This window comes from Serinus canaria, chromosome 3 (genome assembly GCF_022539315.1).
Source record: "Serinus canaria isolate serCan28SL12 chromosome 3, serCan2020, whole genome shotgun sequence".
Lineage (NCBI taxonomy): Eukaryota > Metazoa > Chordata > Aves > Passeriformes > Fringillidae > Serinus > Serinus canaria.
Genome location: NC_066316.1, coordinates 55,776,991 through 55,800,012, shown reverse-complemented (window position 1 = coordinate 55,800,012; position 23,022 = coordinate 55,776,991). Strand labels below are relative to the sequence as shown.

Sequence of the window (23,022 nt, the reverse complement as noted above, 5' to 3'; positions counted from 1 at the left end):
GGTTCCTGAGATGATTTGCACTATGCTTGGGATGTACAGTGAAAATACCCTGAGAAAAATGTTGCCACTTAGATAGGCTTTGTCTGAAATATGGTAAAGCAGGCCACTGTTGCATTTAAAATTGATCTAAGGGGTGATTTTTCATACAGATTTCTGAAATCAATAAACCTGAAGCCAATTTTCTGTAGTAATTTTAAGAGCTATGACAAAATCGACTGTTTTGTGTATTTTGTGCTTATATCAGTGCCCTGGTTTGTCTCTCACCATGATCAATGGCAAACTTCCATCCACTTCAGTTCTGCCACATTACCTGCAAAAGGGCACAGTTTCAGTAATGCAAAGCTTCTCCTAAAACCACAGTGATAGAAGTCATGTACCTGGAAGAATACTTGGAAGCATGAACACAGTAATGTGCTTTTCAAAATACTTTTTGAAATTTTTTTACCTTTTCTTCCCAAAACCCCCCCACCAAATAGTTTAGAATTTGTAGTTTTGGGAAGGTTTTCTTTATATTTAAATAACAAATGGCAACATCTCTGGTGTATACTACTGCAAGTTAATGCTCAAGTTTCCTTTCACACTTGTTCACAAGAAAAGGGAAGATTCAAGGAGACTTTTTATGCTTCCATGTTTATGTGGACTTGTACTTCACTTTGTGAAAAATTGTGTTGGGGTATTCCTGCAGAATAAAGCAGATCTTGGTTTTTTTTAATACCAAATTATCTGTCTTGATCGAAGATATTCTCTGATATTGTATATATTTTGATACATGTGTGCACTTCTTTCTGGGAAATTTAATCTGAGATTATCTTAAGAACTTTTTTTTGTGTGTGGGGGGGTTTCCTTTCATTTATTGATATTTATTTATTTTTCTTAATGAAAAGGGAGCAGTTTGGTTTCTTAACTCATGTTCATATTATTTTAACTTTTTTTTTCCTTGCAAAGTTGGGAGTCTGCTAGGATTTTGAATGACATTCTCTATCCTTTGTTTATCCAGAAAGTCTTGTGAGCCAGTTTCACTGAAGGGGTGAGATTTTCCATGTTTTTGTCTTATGTCTGAAAGGTGAGGGTGATTGCATCGAAAGGTTACGACACAAAATTGTTTCCTGTCCTTGTCCTTTTAAGATATGCAGCATATTTCCCTTTCCTTGATCACAGATACTCTACTGCTGTTTGCATTTTTCAGTAAAGCCCCTTTTTCTGCAATGACTGTCCTGTTATTCACTGGAAACAAGGAAATCTTAACAATATATGGAATGAAAAATTGTAACAATCTAATATCGAATGACTAGGAAGTGATGAAAAAGTTAGAAGTTACTTTCTTTAACTTGTATTTCCTGTAATCCCAAGAATAACGTTTTGCTGGAATTCATTTTTTACAAGATTTACAAAACTGAAAGAGTTAATCTTCTAACAGGGATAACTAAACAGCAGCCTTAATGTAATTTGAGAATATTTTATTGTTGGATGGAACTTGCATTTTGTCACCAACTCATCTGTTCAGGTTTTGACTTGGATTTTTTGCATTTTTGTTTATATCTTTATGGTTAAATTATTAGATTTATAGATTTGCAGTGACATGTTACAAACCTGTAGGTCTGCAACCATACTTTTCACTTGTGAAAGAATTGAAAGCAGTCTTTGAGATGTGTTTACAGCTCACCCAATTATCTTAAGAGCATATCCTTTAAAAAAAATTGCTTCCTCTCTACAAACTACTGGAAACCTGAGCCTTAAGACGAAAATGGTTCTGATAGTGGGAGGTATTTTAAAACTTCAATAGATTAATTTAAAAATTTGATAGATCTTATAGGTCTGGTGATTTACTACAGCAGTTAGCAGGTTTAGTTACGTGCAGACACAGGCTGAGATTTATGAATCTTTCCCATGTATTGTAAGGGGAGCTGATGCCAGATTGCAAAGTTCAAGGCGTTACGCGTTTTTCAGCACAGCCTAGGTTCCTGTCTAAATTTACCACCTTCTGCTCCTAGGGGTGTGTAATCATGCACACGATAGTTCTTTTCTTGAAAATGTGCTTCTGGTTCAGCTTCCTTGCTCCCGAGACTTTTCTATTTTGGTTCCCAGTGTCATGTGATCCCCCTGGCCAGTGAGAGCCCCGCAGAGGGAATGGCAACAGCCTGCTGGGAGCAATGTAAGTCAGAAAAAACTCTTGGTTTTTGCACTTTCTGTCCCTCACAGTCAATTTTAAATGCTGCTTTTACCCTGAACCTTTTCTGGGCACATCCAGTTATACCTATGGAAATGCTTGGAAGTTGGGTGTTTTGGTTTGGTTTTAGTTTTTACTCTTTCTTTCTTAATATGTTCCTTTTTTTCCTGTGTCCTGCAGTGTCACTGAGAAGCCTAAAAAAGCAGCAGAAAACAAGTCACAGGCATTGCAAAAGTTGCCTAAAGTATGTTTTAAGGTGACTATTTCAGGTGTAGTAGTATTTTGTTTAATGTGTGCTACAGACAGTGCCATAAATCCTGTGCTGCCGTTGCAAAAGAACAATGTGACCCCCCTGTCCCGTCCTCCAGCCCCTCAGCCAAAATCCTTCATGGAGGTAGAAAGACACTAGTAGATAAAATAATCTGAAATCACATGTTAGTGCCTTTACCAGTTGGCTGAGACATAATGGGGAAAGGACTTATTGAATTAGAGGGCAGTCACACCCAAGGCAGTGTATTGTTTTTCTGGTATGAATGAAGTGAAATACTGTATTTCGATCTCAGCTGATGCTGAGCAATACTTATACACATGATATTGAAACCATGTATCCAGTAAGATTTATCACTGGGTGCTTCCTGGTACAAAATAAGAGTCTGATCCTTCTATTTTTCAGCACAGGTTCTGAACTCAGTTGGTAGAATTTACTTGGTAATTACTGAGTAATGGTTTTCTCTAACTGCATTTTTTTTCCTTGGATAAATATGATTTCCAAAAATCATTCTCCCCCATGGTTGGATACATGTTTTACTTATTTTCTGGTTTTAGGGTTTTGGCTTTTGTTTTGATTTAATTTGGTTTTCTTTCATTTTTATTTCTTCCAAATTACATGTGCTTTCTTTGGAGTTTACTTTTAAGAAAGCATTTACTTTTTGGAGTTAATGTTTAAGTATTGCTAAGCCTATTTTAAACTTGGGTCCCTAAGTTATATGCCTTGATATCATAAAAAAGTTGGAGAATGAGTGTTTGGAAAAAGGTGTGATGAAATAAGCTGGAATCGTTCTACTTCCTGTCATGGCCTATAGCATGGACCTCCTACCACATCACTTGGAGGTGCAGAGGCCATTGCTGAACATTGCTTTATTTTCTTTGTGTTTCTTATCTGTACCCTAACAACCAGGTAACAGCTGAAGGACTGTTGGAAGACTTTCTTCTCTTTCCCCCTTCCCCAAATTAATTCAGAACAGAGAAATTTAATGCAATGGTTACACTGAAGTAGAAAGAGCAGGTTAGGTTTTCAGTTCAGTTCTCATCATCATAGGCACTGGAAAATAAAGTCCCAAATTCTGTGTTGATTGAATTGTTGCAGTGTCAAAAGAGCAACAGCATCTCTCTGCAAGTATCTGACTGAGAAACTGAAAGCAATTAGAATAAACTAGGTGAAATTTAGGACCCAGTCTTACAGAACTTTAGTTTAAAGGTTCGTGTTGCTGGTTTTGATAATAAAGTGAAGTACGTGCAGGACTGAAGATTGTTTATAATGATTTAAAGAAAAATGTCCATTAGATTATAAACCAAGTTCTAACCCCTATTTACCTTCACTTCATGAGTTTCCATGCTCCCAATGTACAAATAATGGGCATTTTGAGATTGCAGCTGGGTTTCCTGTTGCTTCCTACAACATAATTCTCAGGCTTGTGAACAGAAGCTTAAGAGTTGTGCCAATTTTGTGACAATTGGAGAAATTGCAATAGGTAAAATATAAGGGGTTAAATGAGAAGATGTGTGTTATCACTTATTTTATTTTTTTTTTCTTTTTTTCCCCCTACTGATTTATTTACTTAACTTTGTGCTCATTGGTTGTCTTTGTTTCTGAAAAGGAACATACAGAAAGAGAAAAATAGCATGCCAAAAAAAAAAAAGGGGGGGGGGTATGGTGGGCGGTAAAAAGCTTGGCTATGAGGACATTCAAACAGTTGCACAGCTTTCCCAGGGAGGTTGTGGAATCTCTGTGCTTGGAGATAGTTCCAAGCAAACCCTGCCCCGATCCTGAATAACCTGCTGTGGGAGAACCTGCGTGAGCGGAGGGCTGTGCTGCATGACAGGGACTCTGAGGTCCTTCTGAGCCACAGTGATCCATCAATCTCTGAATTCCCCTCTGCCATTTAGAGCTGTAGACAGCACTGTTACTCTGGGGAGAGTTCAAAGGTCATGTGTAGACTTCAGTCTTAGACTGTCACTGTCACAGTTTAGACCTTGTCATTTTGCTCCTCCGTTGAGTCATTCATTCATTTGAGAATAAACTCTGAATGACTCAGTTGAGTCATTAATCATTCATTTGGCGTGATGGCCATTGTTTGTCTTGCTGCCATGGCCCAACACACCCTGCCTGAAATGTCACTGCCCAGTGAGGGATGGCACACTGAGAGCAGCCACTCCAGGGTACTCCAGGCAGCAATCTTGAATCCCACGTCTTTTGTCCGCTGTCTCCTCAGGCACTGAGGAGACACTGATGAAAAGAGAATGAGAAAAGAGTAAAATTAATGGGAGTGCTGTGGAAAGAGTGTAAGTAGAAAGTAAAGGGACAGAACCAACACGAACTGAGTTCTTACGCCCTTCTTGCTACTCTGCTTGAATCTCACTGTGGCATCTGCAGAAGCTGAGGAGGGGATGTAGATTGCACAGGCTGTGCCAGGGCTTGTGGAAGGAAGGGAGGAAGAAGTAGATCTCACAGGAGCCCTTGGAGGCTGATGAAAAACATTAAGCCCCAATCCTATTCACTGTATGCAGAGTTGTACTCTAGAGACCTGATGAGTGGTAGGTACAAGGGAATATGAGATCACTGGGTAGGAAGTGGAAGTGTGAAAGCAGAGAAAAGAGAAAACAAAATTTTAATTTTTTTATATATAGAAAAGGCAGCATAAAATGTGCATGAAATGCATAGATAGTTCAAGTAATACCTTTGGTATTAACATATGGATATAATTTTAATTAAAAATGGCAAAAACCGATAGCTTGACTTGCGTTTTGGAAAGATTATTTTAAATCTCTTTCTGGTGTAATGCTGTAGGTGATGATTTTGCTTTAGGACTATTTATGTAGATGAAATTTGGAAGACTCATCCTGAAGGCAGTTGCCAACATAAATCCAAACAGGTGCCTGTGAATAAATTCAGACTGGAGCGGGAGAAGTAGATGGGTTCAGCCTCCTATCAGAAGGGTAGGCTGGGACTGTCAGGGAGTTGCCTGATTACATTTACAGGTAATGAGGGTTTGGTGGCAAGGATTACACTCAGGGACTCAGATGTCTATTCCTGTTTCTGGTTAAATAGTGTAATTGGAATTTAGACAGCATTTTTTTTTGCTGAAAAAGACACATTTTAAAAATATGACAATTAATTTTCTTAAAATATTATTTGCTTTTATTTTTCTTCCTTTTTGCAGAATAATACTATAGATAAATGGAAAATAAATTTGTGTAATGCTTTCTTGAAGATGGATTTGAGCAAGGGTGAAATACTCCTTTGTATGACTTTTAGGGAAAAAAAGCCCCACATTCCAAGGAGGTAGAAGCAGGTCAGTCTGGCATCATTCAGTTGATTTTTGCAAACTAGTCTGAGAAAGAAGACAAATCTGGAGGAAAACATTTTTAAATAATTATTTGATATTGAAATATTTGCTAGATCTGCTAGGATTTTGGGTTTTTTTGTGGATAGCATTTTGTATATTTGCACATTTTTTTGGTCTGTAAAAAGCCCATTTCTATATTGCACACCGAAAGTAATTTCATTTATAATTTCACTAACCTATAATTTGGGTTGTTAATATTTGCTTTTACTTTTTAAATAATTTCTGTTGTTACAATTGCTTACTGCAGACAAAAGAACAAAATATTTTTGTTCAAGTAGGTTTGAAAATCTAAATGGTAAAACTTGGTTAATTTTCTAAAGTGGAAAAAGTATTTGATTTTGAAAAAATATTTCTGGTGGGATTTTTCTATATTTTTCTTAATGATCAAATAAAAATAATAGTTTTATACAAAGTCCTTCAAGTTCTAAAAATACCATTTGTCTCGATTTTGATTACTTAAAAAAACTGAATAGTTCAAGGAGAATAATTTGCAGTGAAACAAGGCTGGAATTATATGTTTATATTTCTGATGTTTTGTTTTTTAAAGAGTCCAATTGCAGATCCATATAGAGATATTAATTAGTATTAATTACTGTTCAGTTCTAAATAGCTTTCATTGACAATTTTTATGGCTTTCAATAGCACAGTGATTGTGGTTTAGATCTGCCAAGATGCCTTGGGGATTGTCACAATGGTTGATTCAATCTTTGTATCATCTGTGGCAGCTAAACATGAACACCATACAACCAAAATTGGTCAGGTATGAATTTTGGCAATTTTGTCAAATCACTTGGTTTGAAATCCAAACCAACAGGAAACGAAAATCTTCTTTATATTTTGTTCTTTGAAACTTGTTGGGTAACTTGAGTGTAATTGCCTATAGTTTTGCCTTCTGTGTTCTTCAAGTGGAGATAAACTGGTTGTGTCTTCACAAATAGGGTCATTGAGATAGTTTGCAATTATAAGGTATTATACAGATTTTCACTGCTCATTTTATTGGCCTCATCAGTTTTGAGGTAATGGACTTGAGTGGTGTTTTTGGTCTCACATTGCTATATGGCTGTAAATCAACAGCCTGCTTATTCATTCCAAAATGCCATTAATCTCAGACTGTGCTGAGGCAAGTCCATTGGCAACTTTTGTCAGGTTGTGTTCCCACTATCTCAAGAAATCATTCAATTGCTGCTTGTATTGTCTTCCTCTGGCTTTGTCTGAAGGGCACCTTCTGTATAGGCATTGATACCTTGCTTGGACACATCTGGATGTAAAAGCAACCCCGAACTCTTAATTTCCTGTGCTCATTAGAAAGCTGGGTGCATTTCATTTTATTTTTGCCCCAGATAGTCTGATTGTCCTCCCTTGTCAACCTAAACTTTTTGTCTTTTTAACTGGGTGTGTTTCTTGTGGAATTGCTTCTTGTCCTGTGGTGTGTGTTGCTATATCCAGCTACCAGCAGAACTTTCCAATGATGTTTCTGTATTTGTTGGTGTACCAGTGCCATGACCAGGTGGCACGATGCTTGTTGTGACTTCTTGTCAGGCTGAACAAGACTCTGGGTCAGGCTTTATTGTAGTTGCCTTAACTCTGGCAACCAGCCCTCTGCTTACACTCAGAAGGTGTTGGCTAGCAAGCTTTTAAATTCTAACAGTACACTGTCTCAAAAATGATGGCTAAGAAAACCCTTAGATTTTGTACAGTACACTTCACTAAGTTCTCAACTCCCAGGAAAAAACTTCTCAAAGGTGCTGGCTAACAAGCCACAGCACATAACCAAAGGTGCTGGTTAGCAACACCACTGCTCAAAGGTGTTGGCTAAAAAGCCACAACACCCTTCCACAGGCTTCCACTCTTAACAGCAAACTTCAGTTCTGAGTAGAACACAATAGCCATGCTTTGCCCATGGCAGAGAGATAAAGACAGAAAAAGGAGAGAACAAAGAGTATCAGCAGTCCTTAGATCCTGTGTTGGTCCACGTGGATAGTCTGGAGCTGGGAAAAACAGTGCAACTGAAAGAGAGGAAAAAGAGAGCAAGAGGGCCTGATCCCCTTCTCTTTAGTACACACCTCTTAGTGAAAAATAAATAGTTAGTGTAAAAGTGTAGAAGTGTCATAGATTTTTTTCAGTCCTTTGAGCCCTCCTGCAGGGAGTGAGTTGAGAGGACTGAGCTCCAGTGTCGAGGTGGGCAGGAAGCTGGCTCAGCACAGCACTGCCCCAGCTCTGCAGGATCCTCTCCTCTGATCACATCTTTGCTCTCTTAACAGTGTCATGTTTGAGACAAGATATGCCAATGCCTGGTCCTGCACTCCCTCCTGGACACACAAGAGCTCACTCTTGCCTATGCATGCACAGACTTTAAAGCAGGAGGGCTTCAAAGGCACCGTCTGAATGAAATTTTGTCATTACATGCATCATGGAAGTTCATGATTATTTCCTTAACATTTCATTTTTTGGGAGGTGGTCTTTTTGTTAATAAAGTGTTTACTCTTGCTCCCTGGCACAGTTTCTATGCGAAGTGTCCATTGCAAACAATGGGAAACCAAATTTAGAGAAAAGGGGAGGTTGACATAAGTAACAGAAGATTACTTTCATAATTCCTTTTGGACTTTTGACAAAACAATTGTCTTAAATATTGATTTGTTTTCTTCCTTTATTTATTTTCCCTTGAAACCTAGCAACATAAAGGATACTCTTGTAGAAATACCTTTAAAAATAAAAGAGAGAAAGCTGAGTCAAGTGAGACTCAAGAAACTTTGTGAAATAGATGTCAAGTCAATTGTGATATTTTTCTTTTTTAAATAAGAAATAGGCACAAGCAACTAATATTTTTTCCCTCAGGGATTAAACTGAGGCGAGTAAGACAAGCTGTTCAGCAAATTTGATCTTTGGTAACTTAAAGGATTGAAACCTAGACAAAACATTGTACAACTCATTATGTTCAAGGTAAAGTTTTGTTCTTGGGAAATGTATACTTTTTGAATTGAACCCATATCTGCTTCTTTGGTGTAGCCAGCCCTTCAACCCAACCACTGTAAAACAATTGTAGCAAATACTCAGCCTGTTTGGGTCCTCCCATTTGGATATCCAGACTGGGGTAGGACCATGCCTGTTGTGTGCTGCTGTCCTGGCATGGCCTGCCTGGTGGGTTTCCAGACATTGGTGCCCATCCATGTGAATGTGTGGCAGACAGTGAGGTTCTGGTGTCCTGGTTGGCATACAGTGCCAGACAGATGCCTCAGGACTGCCCAAAGAGCCAGTCTTGTGTGTCTGTCAGGAGTCAGTCTGTGTTTGGTACACTTTTGGAGCAGAGTTTTCAGTCTAGTTTACCCCAAATGGAATTTGTTTTTTGCACATACCAGCTGCTCTGTAGTCCAAGCTTATGAAGGAAATTACTTTAAAACCTCACTACTGCTGTGAACACACCCAGTATCATAGACACAGATTATTTTTATTAACAAATTTCCTTCCCTATTCTAGCTAACTAACCTGTCCCTAAGTTGTCTCAGCCCTGGATCTGCTCTGACAAGACAATTTCTTATGGAAGGCTGGACCTTCAGGCTTTAAAGCTCCCTCTGTTCTTACCAAAACATAATCAAAGGCAAAACCAGGTATTTTGGATAGAAGTGGAACATTCTTTCTCTTTAAAACACCCTTTAAAACTCAGTCTGTCTTCAGTGATTGAAGTCTAGCGCGTGTGAGTCCAAGGTTTCTTGCACACAAAGCAATTCACCTCTCTTGAATCTAAAGAGAGCAGAAACCTTCTGCATTTAAGCAGGAACTTATTTCTGCATAGGTAAGGCACTATGACTTGCTTCTGCATAGACAAAACTCATCTGATTCATGCTGGTAAGTTTTTGCTTCAGTGTCATTTGTTGAATCCAGCCTAAGTTGGATGGCTAACCCAGCACTGAGCTGTCATAGCAACCAGATCGTGTAATTCGTTCACGGTGCTTATCCACATTTATCTTAAAGCCCAGTTAGGCTGTTTTTCCTCTCATGGACAGGCTGATCTAGAGCTTCACTGTTCTGTCAGCTGAGAGGCTTGTAATTTCCATAGCAAATTTAGCTGCAGTGCCAGCTTTCCTTCTTTGTCCTAAATACCTTATAGGTATTGATGTTTCTGCCTAATGTATTTATAGGGAGTGATCAGCTTTCCTCTGATCTTGGTGCTTTTTAGTCTAAGTAAGTAGAATGTTTAGTCATCATTTGTTTAGTATACTCTTTAGCCCTCAGATCTTTATTGGATTCCAGCTGCCATTTCATCCCATATTTTATATTGTGAAATCCTTTCCCAACTCATTTCAGTTGGTGCTCACTCTTAACTACCCTAGCATAAAAAAGAACCCCTTGCAAGTTATTTGTCCAGCCTTTTTTGGCTTGGCTTACTGGATTTTTACATTCAGTCTGCCAGAGTTTTATTTTGTCTTTTATTGTTCTCATTAAGACAACATCAGAATTTTTTTTGAAGGCCTGCTTCAAATAATATCTTACATTGGTGGTTAGCTGTTTTGGTTTTCCTTATGTTTGCTCTGCATCACTCAATGTATTCTGTGTACTACCTACAAATATTTGCCTTTCTGTTTGCCTGCTTGGAAGTTCCTTAATTGCAACTTCTTAATTTCCTATTTTTTCCAATCAAGCAGTGTTTTAGGGGATTTGTTGGCTTTGCTTTCTCCTGCATAAATTTAAGGGTTTTATGATTGCTGTTAAAAACGGGCTCTTGGGTAGCAAAATTCCAAGTTACGAGGCCCTGTCAAATTAGTATTTGTTTATTTTGTGGGTTATGTGTTTATCTTCTCTCTGAAGCATTTAGAGGTGGCTAAAGGATTTATTTTGCAATCATGTACAACTTTGATATTTACTTGATTGCAAGGGACCATTTTCTGTCTGTTGACATTGTTTGTCTCATCTCTGGCAAATACATATTTGCCAAATACATATTCTGTATCACTAGTCACCAGCTACAGTATAGTTGGAGAAATAAGGAATAGAAACACTACATTGAGTGTTCCCTTCCCTGTTCTGCTCAGAGCAGATATGTTTGAATTTTCTACCTTTTTAAGAGTACCATCAGTGAGTCTTTCTTCTTCCCCCTCTCCCCTCACCTGCTCAAATTAGTGTCATGCAGCTGAATCTCTTTTGCTGGTAAGGATGCTTTCTGACAGCTAAATTTTGTTTCCTGCTATTTATTCTACATGTCTTCTTATGTTGTGTTGTATCATGCATCTCCTGTGCTATTTTCTTTTTATCTTGTATTTTGAAATATTCCAGCTAAATATGCCCTAGTGACTTTATCAGTTGCTGGCAAGTTCCTAGACTAGCTTAGATATTTTATCTTCTGATACCCTCCAATCTGGCAATATCTTTTTCATTGGTGTGGTGACCAAGTGACTGAATTTGATATGTTGGGATGGAGATTCTGCACATTTGAAGAACATGTAGTTAAAAGAAAGCCTCTACCTTCTTTCACTTACACGAAGGAAGAAGGTGGCGCTGGAAAAGCCTCAGCAGAGAGGTAGGAAGTTCTGAGTGGCAGTGCTGCTTAGGTTTCTCACATCACTGTTTCTTGCAGTCCATCCTATTGTTCTCTTGTCTCTGCTCTTGGCATCTGGTTGCTGTGAGGCTTTGTGAGACAGACCTAGGGAAACATCTCTGCTGCAGAGTTTGCCTTACTGACTGAGCACAGTTCTCAGAGCTTGTGTGACTGAAACCACCTGCCTTGACCATCCTTGCTGACTTGTTTTGCAGCACAACCTATAGGAGCTCTCCAGATATTTTTGAAATATAGCTGGGTGAGGAAAGCACCTCTGCTTCAGTACTGAGTATCAGTCTGATATCAGCATGGCACAGGTTTCTGATGGGCAGTTAAAACATGCTGCTCATTTCTAGTCTTTATGTGTGTATTCCCAGTAGGAGGTGTGTCAGTGATAAGCAGAGGCAAATGTGACTCCCTATTCTGTTTCTCCCTACTGAGCTATATTATAACAGGATTATCAAACTGCATGGGCACAGGGTAACATTGACAGCTCCTGTTCAGCTGTCTGCTAGTGCTGAAAATCTATGTGAGTCACTTCTCCTCAGGACAGAGTAGTATGTCTAGCAAATGGCTTGTTTCACATGCCTTCCTCCTCCCCACCCCCCATGCATGCTTTTATATTTAGCTGTAATGGAAGTTATGTTGTTTTCCTGAAGGAAGGCTAGAAAACATTCCATGTTGTATCCCTTGATTAAAAGCAGTATTCTTGTATTTATTATTCCAAGTACTGTATTTTTCTGCTCATCTGGTTAGTAATGCACTGGTTATTCTTGCACTCATGACCCTGAGGAAAATATGAACAAAACCTGTGAATAGCACTAGAGAATGCTTGGTTGCTGATTCTTCTCCATTCATCACTGTATTTTTTAAGTGTAGTAAACAGTGTTCTTTCCTTTTATTATGTGGCAGTTTGTTTTGTTTCATACTTTTAAAATTGTTGGAATGTTGCATCACAGGCCTTACAGTAGGCAAAATATATTTCACAATGCTACTGTTCTTATCAGCCAAAAATTTTAAATTGAGATCTATTCAGTGAATTTAAGAAGAATCACGCTATACATATAGGTAATGTACATATATAATGCTATTGGTTGATGTTATTTTTTAAGTCTCTAATACTAAATTATAGCCTTGATTTTCTGAACCAGAACAGACTTACTGAATGCTGCTGTGGGTTTTTTTTGCATTACTGTTATTGAGAATACCAGTTTCATTTTAAGAATTGTCTGATGCCAATATTAGAATTTCTTTTGTTGTTTCCTAAATACTTTAGGAAACAGCATTCTGTGCCTGAACTGCTGCCTTATTTTTGTCCCTTTGATTTAGTTATTAATTATTATTTAGATTAGTTATTAATTTTTTTAAATTCCTGAAATACTGCCTTTATATCTGTTTTCACTCTATATTTTCTGCAAGTTTAATCTTGCCATTGTAATTTGACTAAAATTTTATTATCTCAAAATTATGATTCAATTTCTAATTTTTCACTTGTTCATGAGGTGAGCCAAGTTTTAATTTTCTAATTTTCTGAACTCTGATATTTTTGTGAATTATAGCTTTTCCTAAGAGCCAGTAAAGTATGCTTAAAAATTTTTCAAATACCAGTTTAATAACTCTAGGCAAATGTTTGCTTTCAATTGATTTTAATCCTTGTTTCTTTCATGCCTGTGAAACTATTCCTTCAAAATGAGAAAGGTTTTGTGTGCTCATGTGTCTGTGTGCGTATGTGTGTGTGTATATATATATATATATATATATATATATATATATATATATATATGTATGTATGTATGTATATAATTTAGTCTTGATGTAAATACAACTTCTTGCAGCTTAGTTGTTAACAATTGCATCCCTGTGATTGTAAACTTTTTTTGTTACATTATTATCTATTCTTTTCTGTAATGGTAGGTAATTTCCCCAAGTTGGATCCAGCAATTTTTGATTTGAGAAATTACTTTGTAGGATTTTAAGGGAATCCAAAGATTCTTTAACACTGAAAATTCAGAAGAAAGTGCCATGTGACAAGGATGGCTCACACATTATATTTAATTTTGCTCAAGTCTTCGGTCAAACACTTTTATTTGTTCTTTGGATATTATTCTTTGATCTGTTACTTTTCTTTCCTTGATTGTAAATTCCCTTGTCTTTCAGCATACATCACTAACTTTATTGTAGTTTGCTTCATATATTTAATAACATACTTAACATTAAGAACATAAGAGCTTTTCTGGACCTATGCCCTAGTTTCTGCTGCCTTCCTTTTTTTATGAGCACTTTTATCTTGTGCTTTTCTTGCTCTTCTTTTTATGTTTCCTTGCCTTGTCTACACATCCCACAACTCTCATGCAATTTTCTTACTTGGCTTCTCTTTTTCCCAATCCTCCTTTTTCAGTCTCTCACATCTCCACTCACAGTTAATAGCTCTCAAGAATAGCTCTAAACATTATCAGGGTTACTGTTCTTGACTCTGTGTTCATTTGGTGTCACATTAGTATCAAAACAGCCTACCTTGAGAAAGTACCTGTCCTACTGAGCATATGTGTTCAGTAGATTCCACTGGAATCATAAGGAATGCAGTCATTAACGCCCTTTCCCCTCCACCTTGTTTTTATTTCTTATGTAACTTCTGGATTAGAGTATTGGAATTAAGTAAACTGTGACTACAGTGACTGGTGACATTTTTTCAGCCTGTTCCCTTTGCCTTCATGGAAGTGCTGATACTGCTGTCTTAGAAAAAGCAGTCAGTGGTGACATGATGAAATACTACAAATGAAATGAAGCACTATTACAAAACACTTCCACTGTTCTGCATTGTCTGTGTTCATAGATACTTGCAAAATCATTGACACTTGTCAACTTGAAACCGTGAACTTGAAACCATGAACCTTACCCTGTCTGGTAAATGAGAACATTGAAATTACTTCCTACTTAATGGAAACTTGCTTTGCTTCTATTCCTTCTTTCTTTTCTATTCCTTCCTCCCTCCCATCCTTGTAATAGAGGTGTTCAGTTCTTGCTGAAATGACTGTTAAATTGAAATAGCAAAATAACTCGCCTCTAAGTTGCCTTCTAACTTTGAAGCATATTAGCCTGTTCTGGGTGTATATGATTGATGGTTTCAGCAATTTCCTTCAGTATTGCTTGGCAACCAGAACAGGCAAGCTCATTTTCTGTTCTGTTGATGGTATGTCCTTGGAGGAACAACTTTCTTATCCTAGTTGACCCCGAAGTGTCAGCCTGTGAAATAAAGAAACCCCTCCTGTCTGTGTTATGTTTTGTATTTCACCTGTGGGTCAGTTTACCAGGCAATGTGAAGCCTAAAGAAGACACACTCCATCATTGGTGAAGGATTTCTTGGTCAAATGACAAGCCCACAGAAAGTTAACATAGCAGATGATCATGAGGAATACTTGGAGTAATGTTGCTTGTCTTTGGAGCCTTCTTTGTCCTGGAAGCAGGGGAAATGAAGGAAGAATTCACCACTGGCTGAGCTGAGCTGCTCCCAGCCCTGCTGTAAAGGTGCTCTGCTGGTACGTGCTGTGGTTTGGCTCAGGCTGGAGGGCACATTCAGCTGTGCTGCTGCAAGCTGTAATCCACAGGCTCCACAGGCTGAGGCATTGCTAGCTGTGTGTTTCCACACTATTTCCCTTCAAGAAGATGTTGTGTGGCTACCAGGCAGCAGCCAGTTACCACTTGAGGACTGGTTTACAAGGAAGCTCTTTAGTGCCTTTGGTGATGGATTTTCTACTGGCTGACTGCAGCCACATTTTCCCCTCTTGCTTATTTCCTTCTCATTGTTTTACTTTTTGATCTCTCTCTTGTTTTGTTCAGGCCTTCTTCACTGTTCCTCCATCTTCCTTGTACCATCTCAGGTGATGACAGTCCTGACCCAGACTGTGCTGTCTGTCCTGTCTGGTAGCTCCCTGAATGGGTGCTGCTCCCTGATTCCTTCATGGATAGCCCTCGTTCCTCTTGCTGACAGGGTCTGCTGAAGGCTGAGGCTCTTGGAAGGTCTCCTCAGATCCTGCAGCTACCAGCTCTGTCACATCCACAGCTCTTGTGAGGGGCAGGAAGGTTTGCCCACATTGTCTTGAGAAGGGAGGAGAAGCATAACCAGAACAACGGCATCTTCACATGCTGCAGAAGTCTTTGACTCTTTTCTCCGTGTTGAATGGTTTAGGAACTCTGATTAATTTCATGGTTTGAAAATGATTTTGGTTGCAAAAGTGTTTTCAGAGTACAAAAGTCAAAAGCATAATTCAGATAAATTTGACAGCCTTCAATTTCTGCAGCTTATTCTCACTTCAGAGTAAGTCAGACTGCCACAAAATCTCTGAGGAAGAGGTGAATCACAAAGCTGCAGTTTTTGTAATTACCTTTGAAGTGTCTTGTTTTTTTCCCTTTGGAGAACTGTTGCTTCCTTTGAGTCTGGACATATACCATGAAAAACTTAAACTTCATTTTTTCGTGAATGTATTAATGTGTGTGTGTATATATATATACACACATAATATGTATGTATATATATATTTATGTACATCTATACCCATGCATATATGCATGTGTGTGCATACATACACACACACACACACACACATTTAACTCTTCTTGTCTGTAATGATGATGCCATTAGCACAGACTAATGTCATATATCAAGAAGTTAATTTTGGAGAGGTGCTACTTGTCTCTGTCGTGGTTTGGGGTTGGTACTCCCCAATTTAGTGCTCCCACTGAGGTTCTCCAAACCATGTGCTGCTTGTTCCCTCTCCCCATCCTGTTCCTTGAGGATGGAGATAAGAACTGGGGATGCAAAAGGTAAAGATCAGAGGCTGAGATAAGAACAATTTACTGGAAACAGCAATGAGATAAGAAAGCCAGCAGTAATAGCAACAATACTAATGACAGAGGGTACAAGAAATGAATGATTCAGGTGAATCCCTTGACAACAGACAGTACCTCCAGACTGCTCCTTCTGCTGTGCTGTGTTAATCCCAGACAGGAGCCCTTCCCCTATCCCTGGAAAATGATGGGAAGTTGTATAGAATACCCTTGTGTCTTAGCCATGTCTTAGCCACCTCCTGGCTACAGCAAAAATTAACCCTGCCCTGGTCCAGGAAAGGTTCTTACTCCCCTGCTCTCCCCTCAACATCTTTCCTTGCAGACCTGAACCTGTATTTTGGTTTTGCTTTGGAAAGTATTGCTATACTCAAATTTTGCTGTTTCTCAAATTGGCATTTAGTGTAGATTTCTGGTTTGGTTTTTTGTTTTGTTTGTGGGTTTTTTTTGTTTGTTTGTTTTTTGTTTTGGGGTTTTTTAGGTGATTACAGGGCTTCCTGGCCACTTTCCAATAGAATTTTTCCTGCATTTGAGTTAGGAAAACAATAGAACTCATGCACACATAATCTTTTTCAGATTATTCTAACATGGGTAGGGAAGAGGGTGTCATCTTTTACCTGAGTGCCTTTTAAAAAATGCTTGTTTCTTGTAAAGATAGCTGGAGGCTGAATGTTGTTGGATATAAAGGGCTGAAGTATTTATAAAATCTGTAAAAAGAGACACATACTTTATTTATTTATTTCTTACTTCTAAATAAGCTGCCACAACTGAAAAATTTGAAATAACAAGAATGAAACCAACCCCTAAGTTGTAAGAGAGCTCCAGGAGAACATGAGAACATCTGGCTTAGTCTCAACCAAAGGCAATCATCCTTATAAATGGTGGTAGTTTATCAATTTCTGTGTGTGAATAGCAGTTTCATAATAGAAATATCCTTGAGATAGCAGGTGAAAACACATTAAGGTCAGAAGCTTGCAAAAAAGATGCAAGTATTTAAGAAGGGATAATTAACAGTTGTAAAAGATGTGATTCTCTAGGTAACTTTCAAGGGAGAGATTTCCTATTAGAAAATCCACTCAGACACACCAGTCATTGTGTTAGTGTATAGTTTATGAAAGGGAACAGTGTTGAAGAAGAAAAATTGTCTGACTGAAGTACAGGGCTAGGAAATGAATTTTCCTGAATCATTTTCACATGCACAGGTGAAAAAGCTTTGCATAGCTCTTGTTCTCTGTTTGTTCTCTACTACTCTTGACCCACTTTCTGCTCACTCTTGACTCTGCTGATAATGGTGGGATTCCTAGTAGTCTTTTTCATTGTGGTTTTTTAGGTAGATGGGGTAGTGTCAGATGGCTGTAATATGAAATTTATTAATGAATATTGACATATTTATTGAAATGTTCATGCTGGTATTGCTGTAGTGATATGAAGCCTTGTCTTAAGAGTATCACTGGGCACATCTGTTCTATTAACAGACACATCCTTGAATCTTTTAACATTATGTCTCCAGTTTATTGCTGGCTTTAAAAGTCTGTCTACTTTTTTGAAAGATTTCTAGTTCTTTGCAAAAACAGCTTCTGTATCAATCTTCTCAGACTAAAGTACCCTGTAGACACCATGTGAATTTTTTTATTTCCAGACGTTTTTGCTTGGGGTTTTTTTGCCCTCTCCTCTCTTGCCTGTTTGTTTGTCTGGGTATCCCTAGCAACATCTTTTACTAATGGAAAGAAGCACAATGCTTTCTGTAGTGTCACTGTGATTGAATCAGAAATAGAATTTACTTGCAAAGGATTTTAAGTTTTTAGTTTCACTGTTCCTATTATTATCCTGAATTTATTATCCACTATTTAGTAGTGTGTATCACGGGGATATACAGATTTCTAATCCGTTTTTTCCAATGCGGGTATTGCAACCTTACCTGGAATTAGGAAGTGGAATAGTCAGTTGTGTGTAGTAGGATCTCTGGCTCTGGATTGGATGAAGAAAATATTCCCATTTATATTTTGTATAATTGCATATTATGGACTGCAATATTCAGAGAAATAATTTTCCAGAGTCCCTGTGAAAATTCATTGTGTTCTCATTATGCTGCTGAGGAACTCTGTAAGAATTACACTCTCAATTTTTGCATCAACTCCCTTAATTCTGGAGGCCAGGGGGTGCTATAGGTATATGCATTATAATCTATGTAGGTTTAGTAGTCAATATGAAGCCTGTTGCATTTTTAAAATTTTGTTGCAGTTCTGAATTCTGAGTGTGCTATTTCCTAAGGAATTATTTTAGTGGTGTGTGTACATGTGCCTGCACTGGTTTCTAGTATAACCTTTATGTATATGCATCTTACCTGAGTGAGGCAGTGCAAAAATGAGGCTCAGGCCTGGAAGTTTTGGTCTGGGAGATGATGGACCTTATACTATAAAAATATGGTTTCTTTTCTTAGGAGAAAATCTTTGAGCATGAAATGGGGGAGACCACCACTCCCTTGGTGGTCTCAGTAGTTGGTGTTGACAACAGAGGCAAAGAATGCAGATAAATGCCACATTTCAAGATATGCAGAAATAAAATATATGTATAGCCTTATGTGTGCTTTGATGTCCTTTTCACAGTTGGGAGATTTTGAAAGAATGATTTTCTTAATCAAATCTTTACTATTTGAAAAGAAATTTTATTACATTTAAATATTGGGCAAGGTGAAATTATTTGAACTATGTATTCTGAGAAATCAGTTAGTTGATAAAATACCTGTTAATCTTGTCCTCCTGCTCCAGCTATTCACATAGGTAGGCAGATAGGAAGTGTGTGAGCATAATCAGTTTTTCATGAAGTAATAGCACAGCATACACAAATGTTCACACAGCCTGAATGCAAAGGAGACATCAGTAAAGTTCACATAGAGCATCTCTCATCTTTTTTGTTTTTGTTTGTGTGTTAGAATATTTGATGAACTAATAATTAATTAGTAGATGATTTGTATGTTGCAAGACCTGGGCCAAGTTTGTTTTATTTCTAAACCCCATTTTCCCAGAAGTGCTTATTTGAGATTACAAAAATTAAATCCTGGTCCTCTGGGTTTTAAGCACCTTTTTATCATTATTTCCAGTTTCCTTTTCTAGTATGCCACATTATTTTACTGACTGTTGAAATGTAATACAACTGATTTGAAAAGGTGGTCATTAAAATAATATTTTCCTTATTTCCCACTCCTAACAGTGCAGGACTAAATCTATATGTCATTGCTGTCTTCGAGGCAGCTTAGGAACACGTTCTACAGACACCTATAAGATCAGCACCTGCCTGCTGTCTTTCTATGTATATAGTTAGTTGTGCATATCTGTATGTATTTACCCAGAGGCTTTAGCTAAGATTTTTTCTTCCCCAGGGGGCTTTGTCAGACTTGCAAGTCTTTTTTTGTGCATTTGAAAATCATTTCAGGTGTGAAGGACTTTGGAGCTGACTTAGTATTTAAAACAAAAATCAGTTGCTAATACCTGGTTAAAAATGAGTGGACTACAGCCAGAAAGGCTATGGGCACAGTTTATGAGCATTGACATTGCATGAAAATAAGTAAGGCAGTGATTTCAGTTTATGCACAGTCTATTAGCAATGTTGGCTTGAGACATTCTGGCTGTCCTGGAGGTGATTCCCATGGAGCTACTGTCACCCCTTCTGCAGAGCAGACTCACTGGCTGTTGAACTGTGCTGGAATCTGGATCAGGAGCAGATCTAAAAAAAACTTAGTGCTGTGTCTATGTGTGCATTTTAATCTTGGATCAGGAAACTGTGCAACCTGCCAGCAGTACTTCTGATCCCACTGAAGTACTGGCTTAGGTTTAGGAAGGAACTACCGGAAAATGGAAGGCCAAGACCCCTATAAGTCAGAAAATAAGCATTGTGGAAAGGAAATATATCATCAAAATTCCTCCTTTTTTGCTCCCATTGAAGACCACGTGCTTGAGAGCATTGTCCAAACGCTTCTTGAACATTGTCAGGCTTGGCGCTGTGACCACTTCCCTGGGGAGCCTGTTCCAGTGCCCAAACACCCTCTGGGTGAAGAAACTTTTTCTTGTATCCAACCTAAACCTCCCTTGACACAACTTCAGGCCATTCTCTTGGGTCCTGTCACTGGTTATTAGAGAGAAGAGATCAGTGCCTGCCCCTCCTCTTCCCCTCATGAGCAAGCTGTTCCTGCAATGAGATCTGTCCTCAAGTCTCTTCCAGCTGAACTGACCAAGTGACCTGAGCCAGGTTCTCCTCAAGGCCCTTCACCAGCTGGAGCTGCTTCCAGGGTTGACTGGGAATTGATAAATCTCACAGTAATGGTCCTCCAGCTCAGGGCACTGAGACGCCCTCCTTGGTGGTCTCAGTCATTGGTGTTGAGAACAGAGGCAAAGAACGCGTTAAACATCTCTGCCTTTCCCCTGTCTGTGAGGTGACCATGCTCACCCTGTAATGGGCCAATGTTATTTTTACACTGCCTGTTGCCATTTATATATTTGAAAATACTCTTTTTGTTGTCCCCCACTGTTCTGTTTAGATGAGCTTTGCTGGCATGAATTTCCTCACTGATGGCAAGCACCATCTTTGTATTCTTCCCATGTCACCTGAACTTGCTTCCACTGGGCATACATGTTCTATTTTTTGTCCTTATTTTCAAGAGAAGGTTCCTTTTCAGCCAAGCTGGCCATCTGTCCTCCCCCACTTGAATTCTTACATTTGGGAATTGGCTGCTCCTGCACCCTTAGGAGGTGATGTTTTAAAATGTGACAAGCACTGATGGACCACAGCACCCGCAAAAACCTGCTTCCAGAGGCTCATTCCACCAGGTTTCACTTACACCACTGATGTCAAATCTTTGGGACTGGGCCAAAGCCTCAGCTATTCTTGTTTGTGCCTCATGCTGCCTGCATCAGTGTAGAAACACTTCAGGTGTGGTTCAGGGTAGCCAACACCTCCTGAAGCAGATTGAGGGATGGCATTTGTGCTCATTTCCTCAAGTTTTGGTACACCATAAAGGTGTAATACTTCAATAAGTAGGGTCCTAGAGAGATGACTTTAGTAGTGATGGGAAAATGGTTATGGAAGTATTTTGACTTGGAACCATTACCTAAGACTAGGGAGATTTTCTCTCTTGATCTGTTTAAAAACTGTATGTGTCTGCCTTCATTGGTCATCTTGGTATAAAAGGGGTTTCTTTTCTTGGTATAAAAGTGGCCAGACTCTGACCTGTGATGTTTGTGCATGTCCTTTGTCCTTGAAAGCAATTGTTATTGATGTAACTGTCTTTAGTATGACATATAAGGGTTTTTTTTGAGGGGTTTACTTCAAGTCATCATCTACTTATCTAAAATCTATTATCTACTGTACATGTATTTGAACACAGTACATTATAAATGCAGTCCTTTCCTGGAGAACTGACCTTCATCATCTGGGTATGTCAGGCTTTTTGTTTCTGAAGGCTTATTTTTTTCATGGTTTGATTCAGGAAGAGAAGTGGGAAGCTAGACAGAGCAGTTTCAAATAAATTCTTGGTGACCATAGGCTTTTTCAACTGCAAATCAAGAGGAAGTTCAGAAAACATTTTAAGTAGAAGGCTGTGTTTGTTGTGGTTTTTCTATAAGTTTTGCTTGCCTTTCTTTTCCCTCTTTACATTTATTTTTGGAATGCTGTTTTTATGAGAATAAGGAAAGATTTTTTTTTTTGTCATGCAATTTGGTACTTTATGGCAGATATCACAACACTCCTTAGTGTGTCAGACAACATCTACTGGCACATGTTCAGACTGTTGCCTGAGAAACAATGTGTTTTTTCAATTGCTATTAAAGTATTATTTCAGCAGTGTATTTTAGTAGAACAAAGTATGTATAGATATGTGATTCCTTGCTGCTATTGAGAAGGATGCTTTTAGTTAATTTTTCAGTAATGTGTCCATCAAATAAATACTGAACATCAAAGCAGAAATATGAATACTACAAAATTACAAGAATTGCTATTTCATTCTTAGTTCAGCTTTATTGCTTATGCAGAGTACAGGAAAATATTCTAATGACATGGTTGCATGATATTTTTTGTAAAGTTTCTTTTTCTGGCACAAAATATAAGAAGCATAACTGATGAGCATCTATTCCATGTTTCATCATCATTGTGTAATATATGGTAAAGTCCTTCTTTTAAATATTGCTGTTAAAAATATGGAGAATAATAACTTTATAAATTTCCTTTAAGTCTTTTTGTGGTTTAATATAAGACACCATTTAAAAATCACCAAGGACAAGACAACAATATTATTTCTATTCTATTCTATAAATCTTCTATTTAGAGGTCATGGATGGGATAAAAATTAGATTAGTAGAATTTAGTCTTTTGAGACCTGATTTTTCTCAGAACTTAGCATTATAGAGCACTTTAAATATTCATATTTAACCTTGAGGCTTAAGTGTCAATCTTAACTTCACCTCTGATTTACACAGGTAGTTAAAACTTACATTTGAGTGTATTTAAAATAAGATGATGGAATAATTTGTGAGATATTACTCCTGAGGTTGCAAGGCTGATACTTTTATCATCTGTCAAGTTGTAAATATATTGATTGTATACTGGCAAAACCAGTATCTGTTATTTGCAAAAAAATGATTAGGGGTTAACCACAGTCTCTCTTCAGTTCTATGCTAAGCTTTAGACCATGTTTTAAAGGAAGGAGAGATTAAAAACTAGGTGATGAACTAAAAATGAGTTAAAACCAAAAGTTTATTGTGCATGCTAGTCTGATTATTTCTTTGCAAATATAGTTTCCAGACTAAGAAACCCAACTGGTTTGATCAACATTAGTTGAACTATTTAGGGAAAAATCACAGGAAAAA

The 23,022-nt window shown here is 38.0% G+C and overlaps 1 protein-coding gene across 1 annotated transcript in view; it reads left to right on the top strand.

The window, feature by feature from the left end:
• Nucleotides 1-2,112: 2,112 nt before the first annotated feature.
• Nucleotides 2,113-23,022, top strand: part of ESR1 (estrogen receptor 1) — a 161,203-nt gene continuing 140,293 nt past the window's right edge. The window contains 1 exon segment of the mRNA XM_018919943.3: nucleotides 2,113-2,152. Coding sequence (XP_018775488.2) covers nucleotides 2,128-2,152 — 25 coding nt within the window. The 5' untranslated portion in view covers nucleotides 2,113-2,127.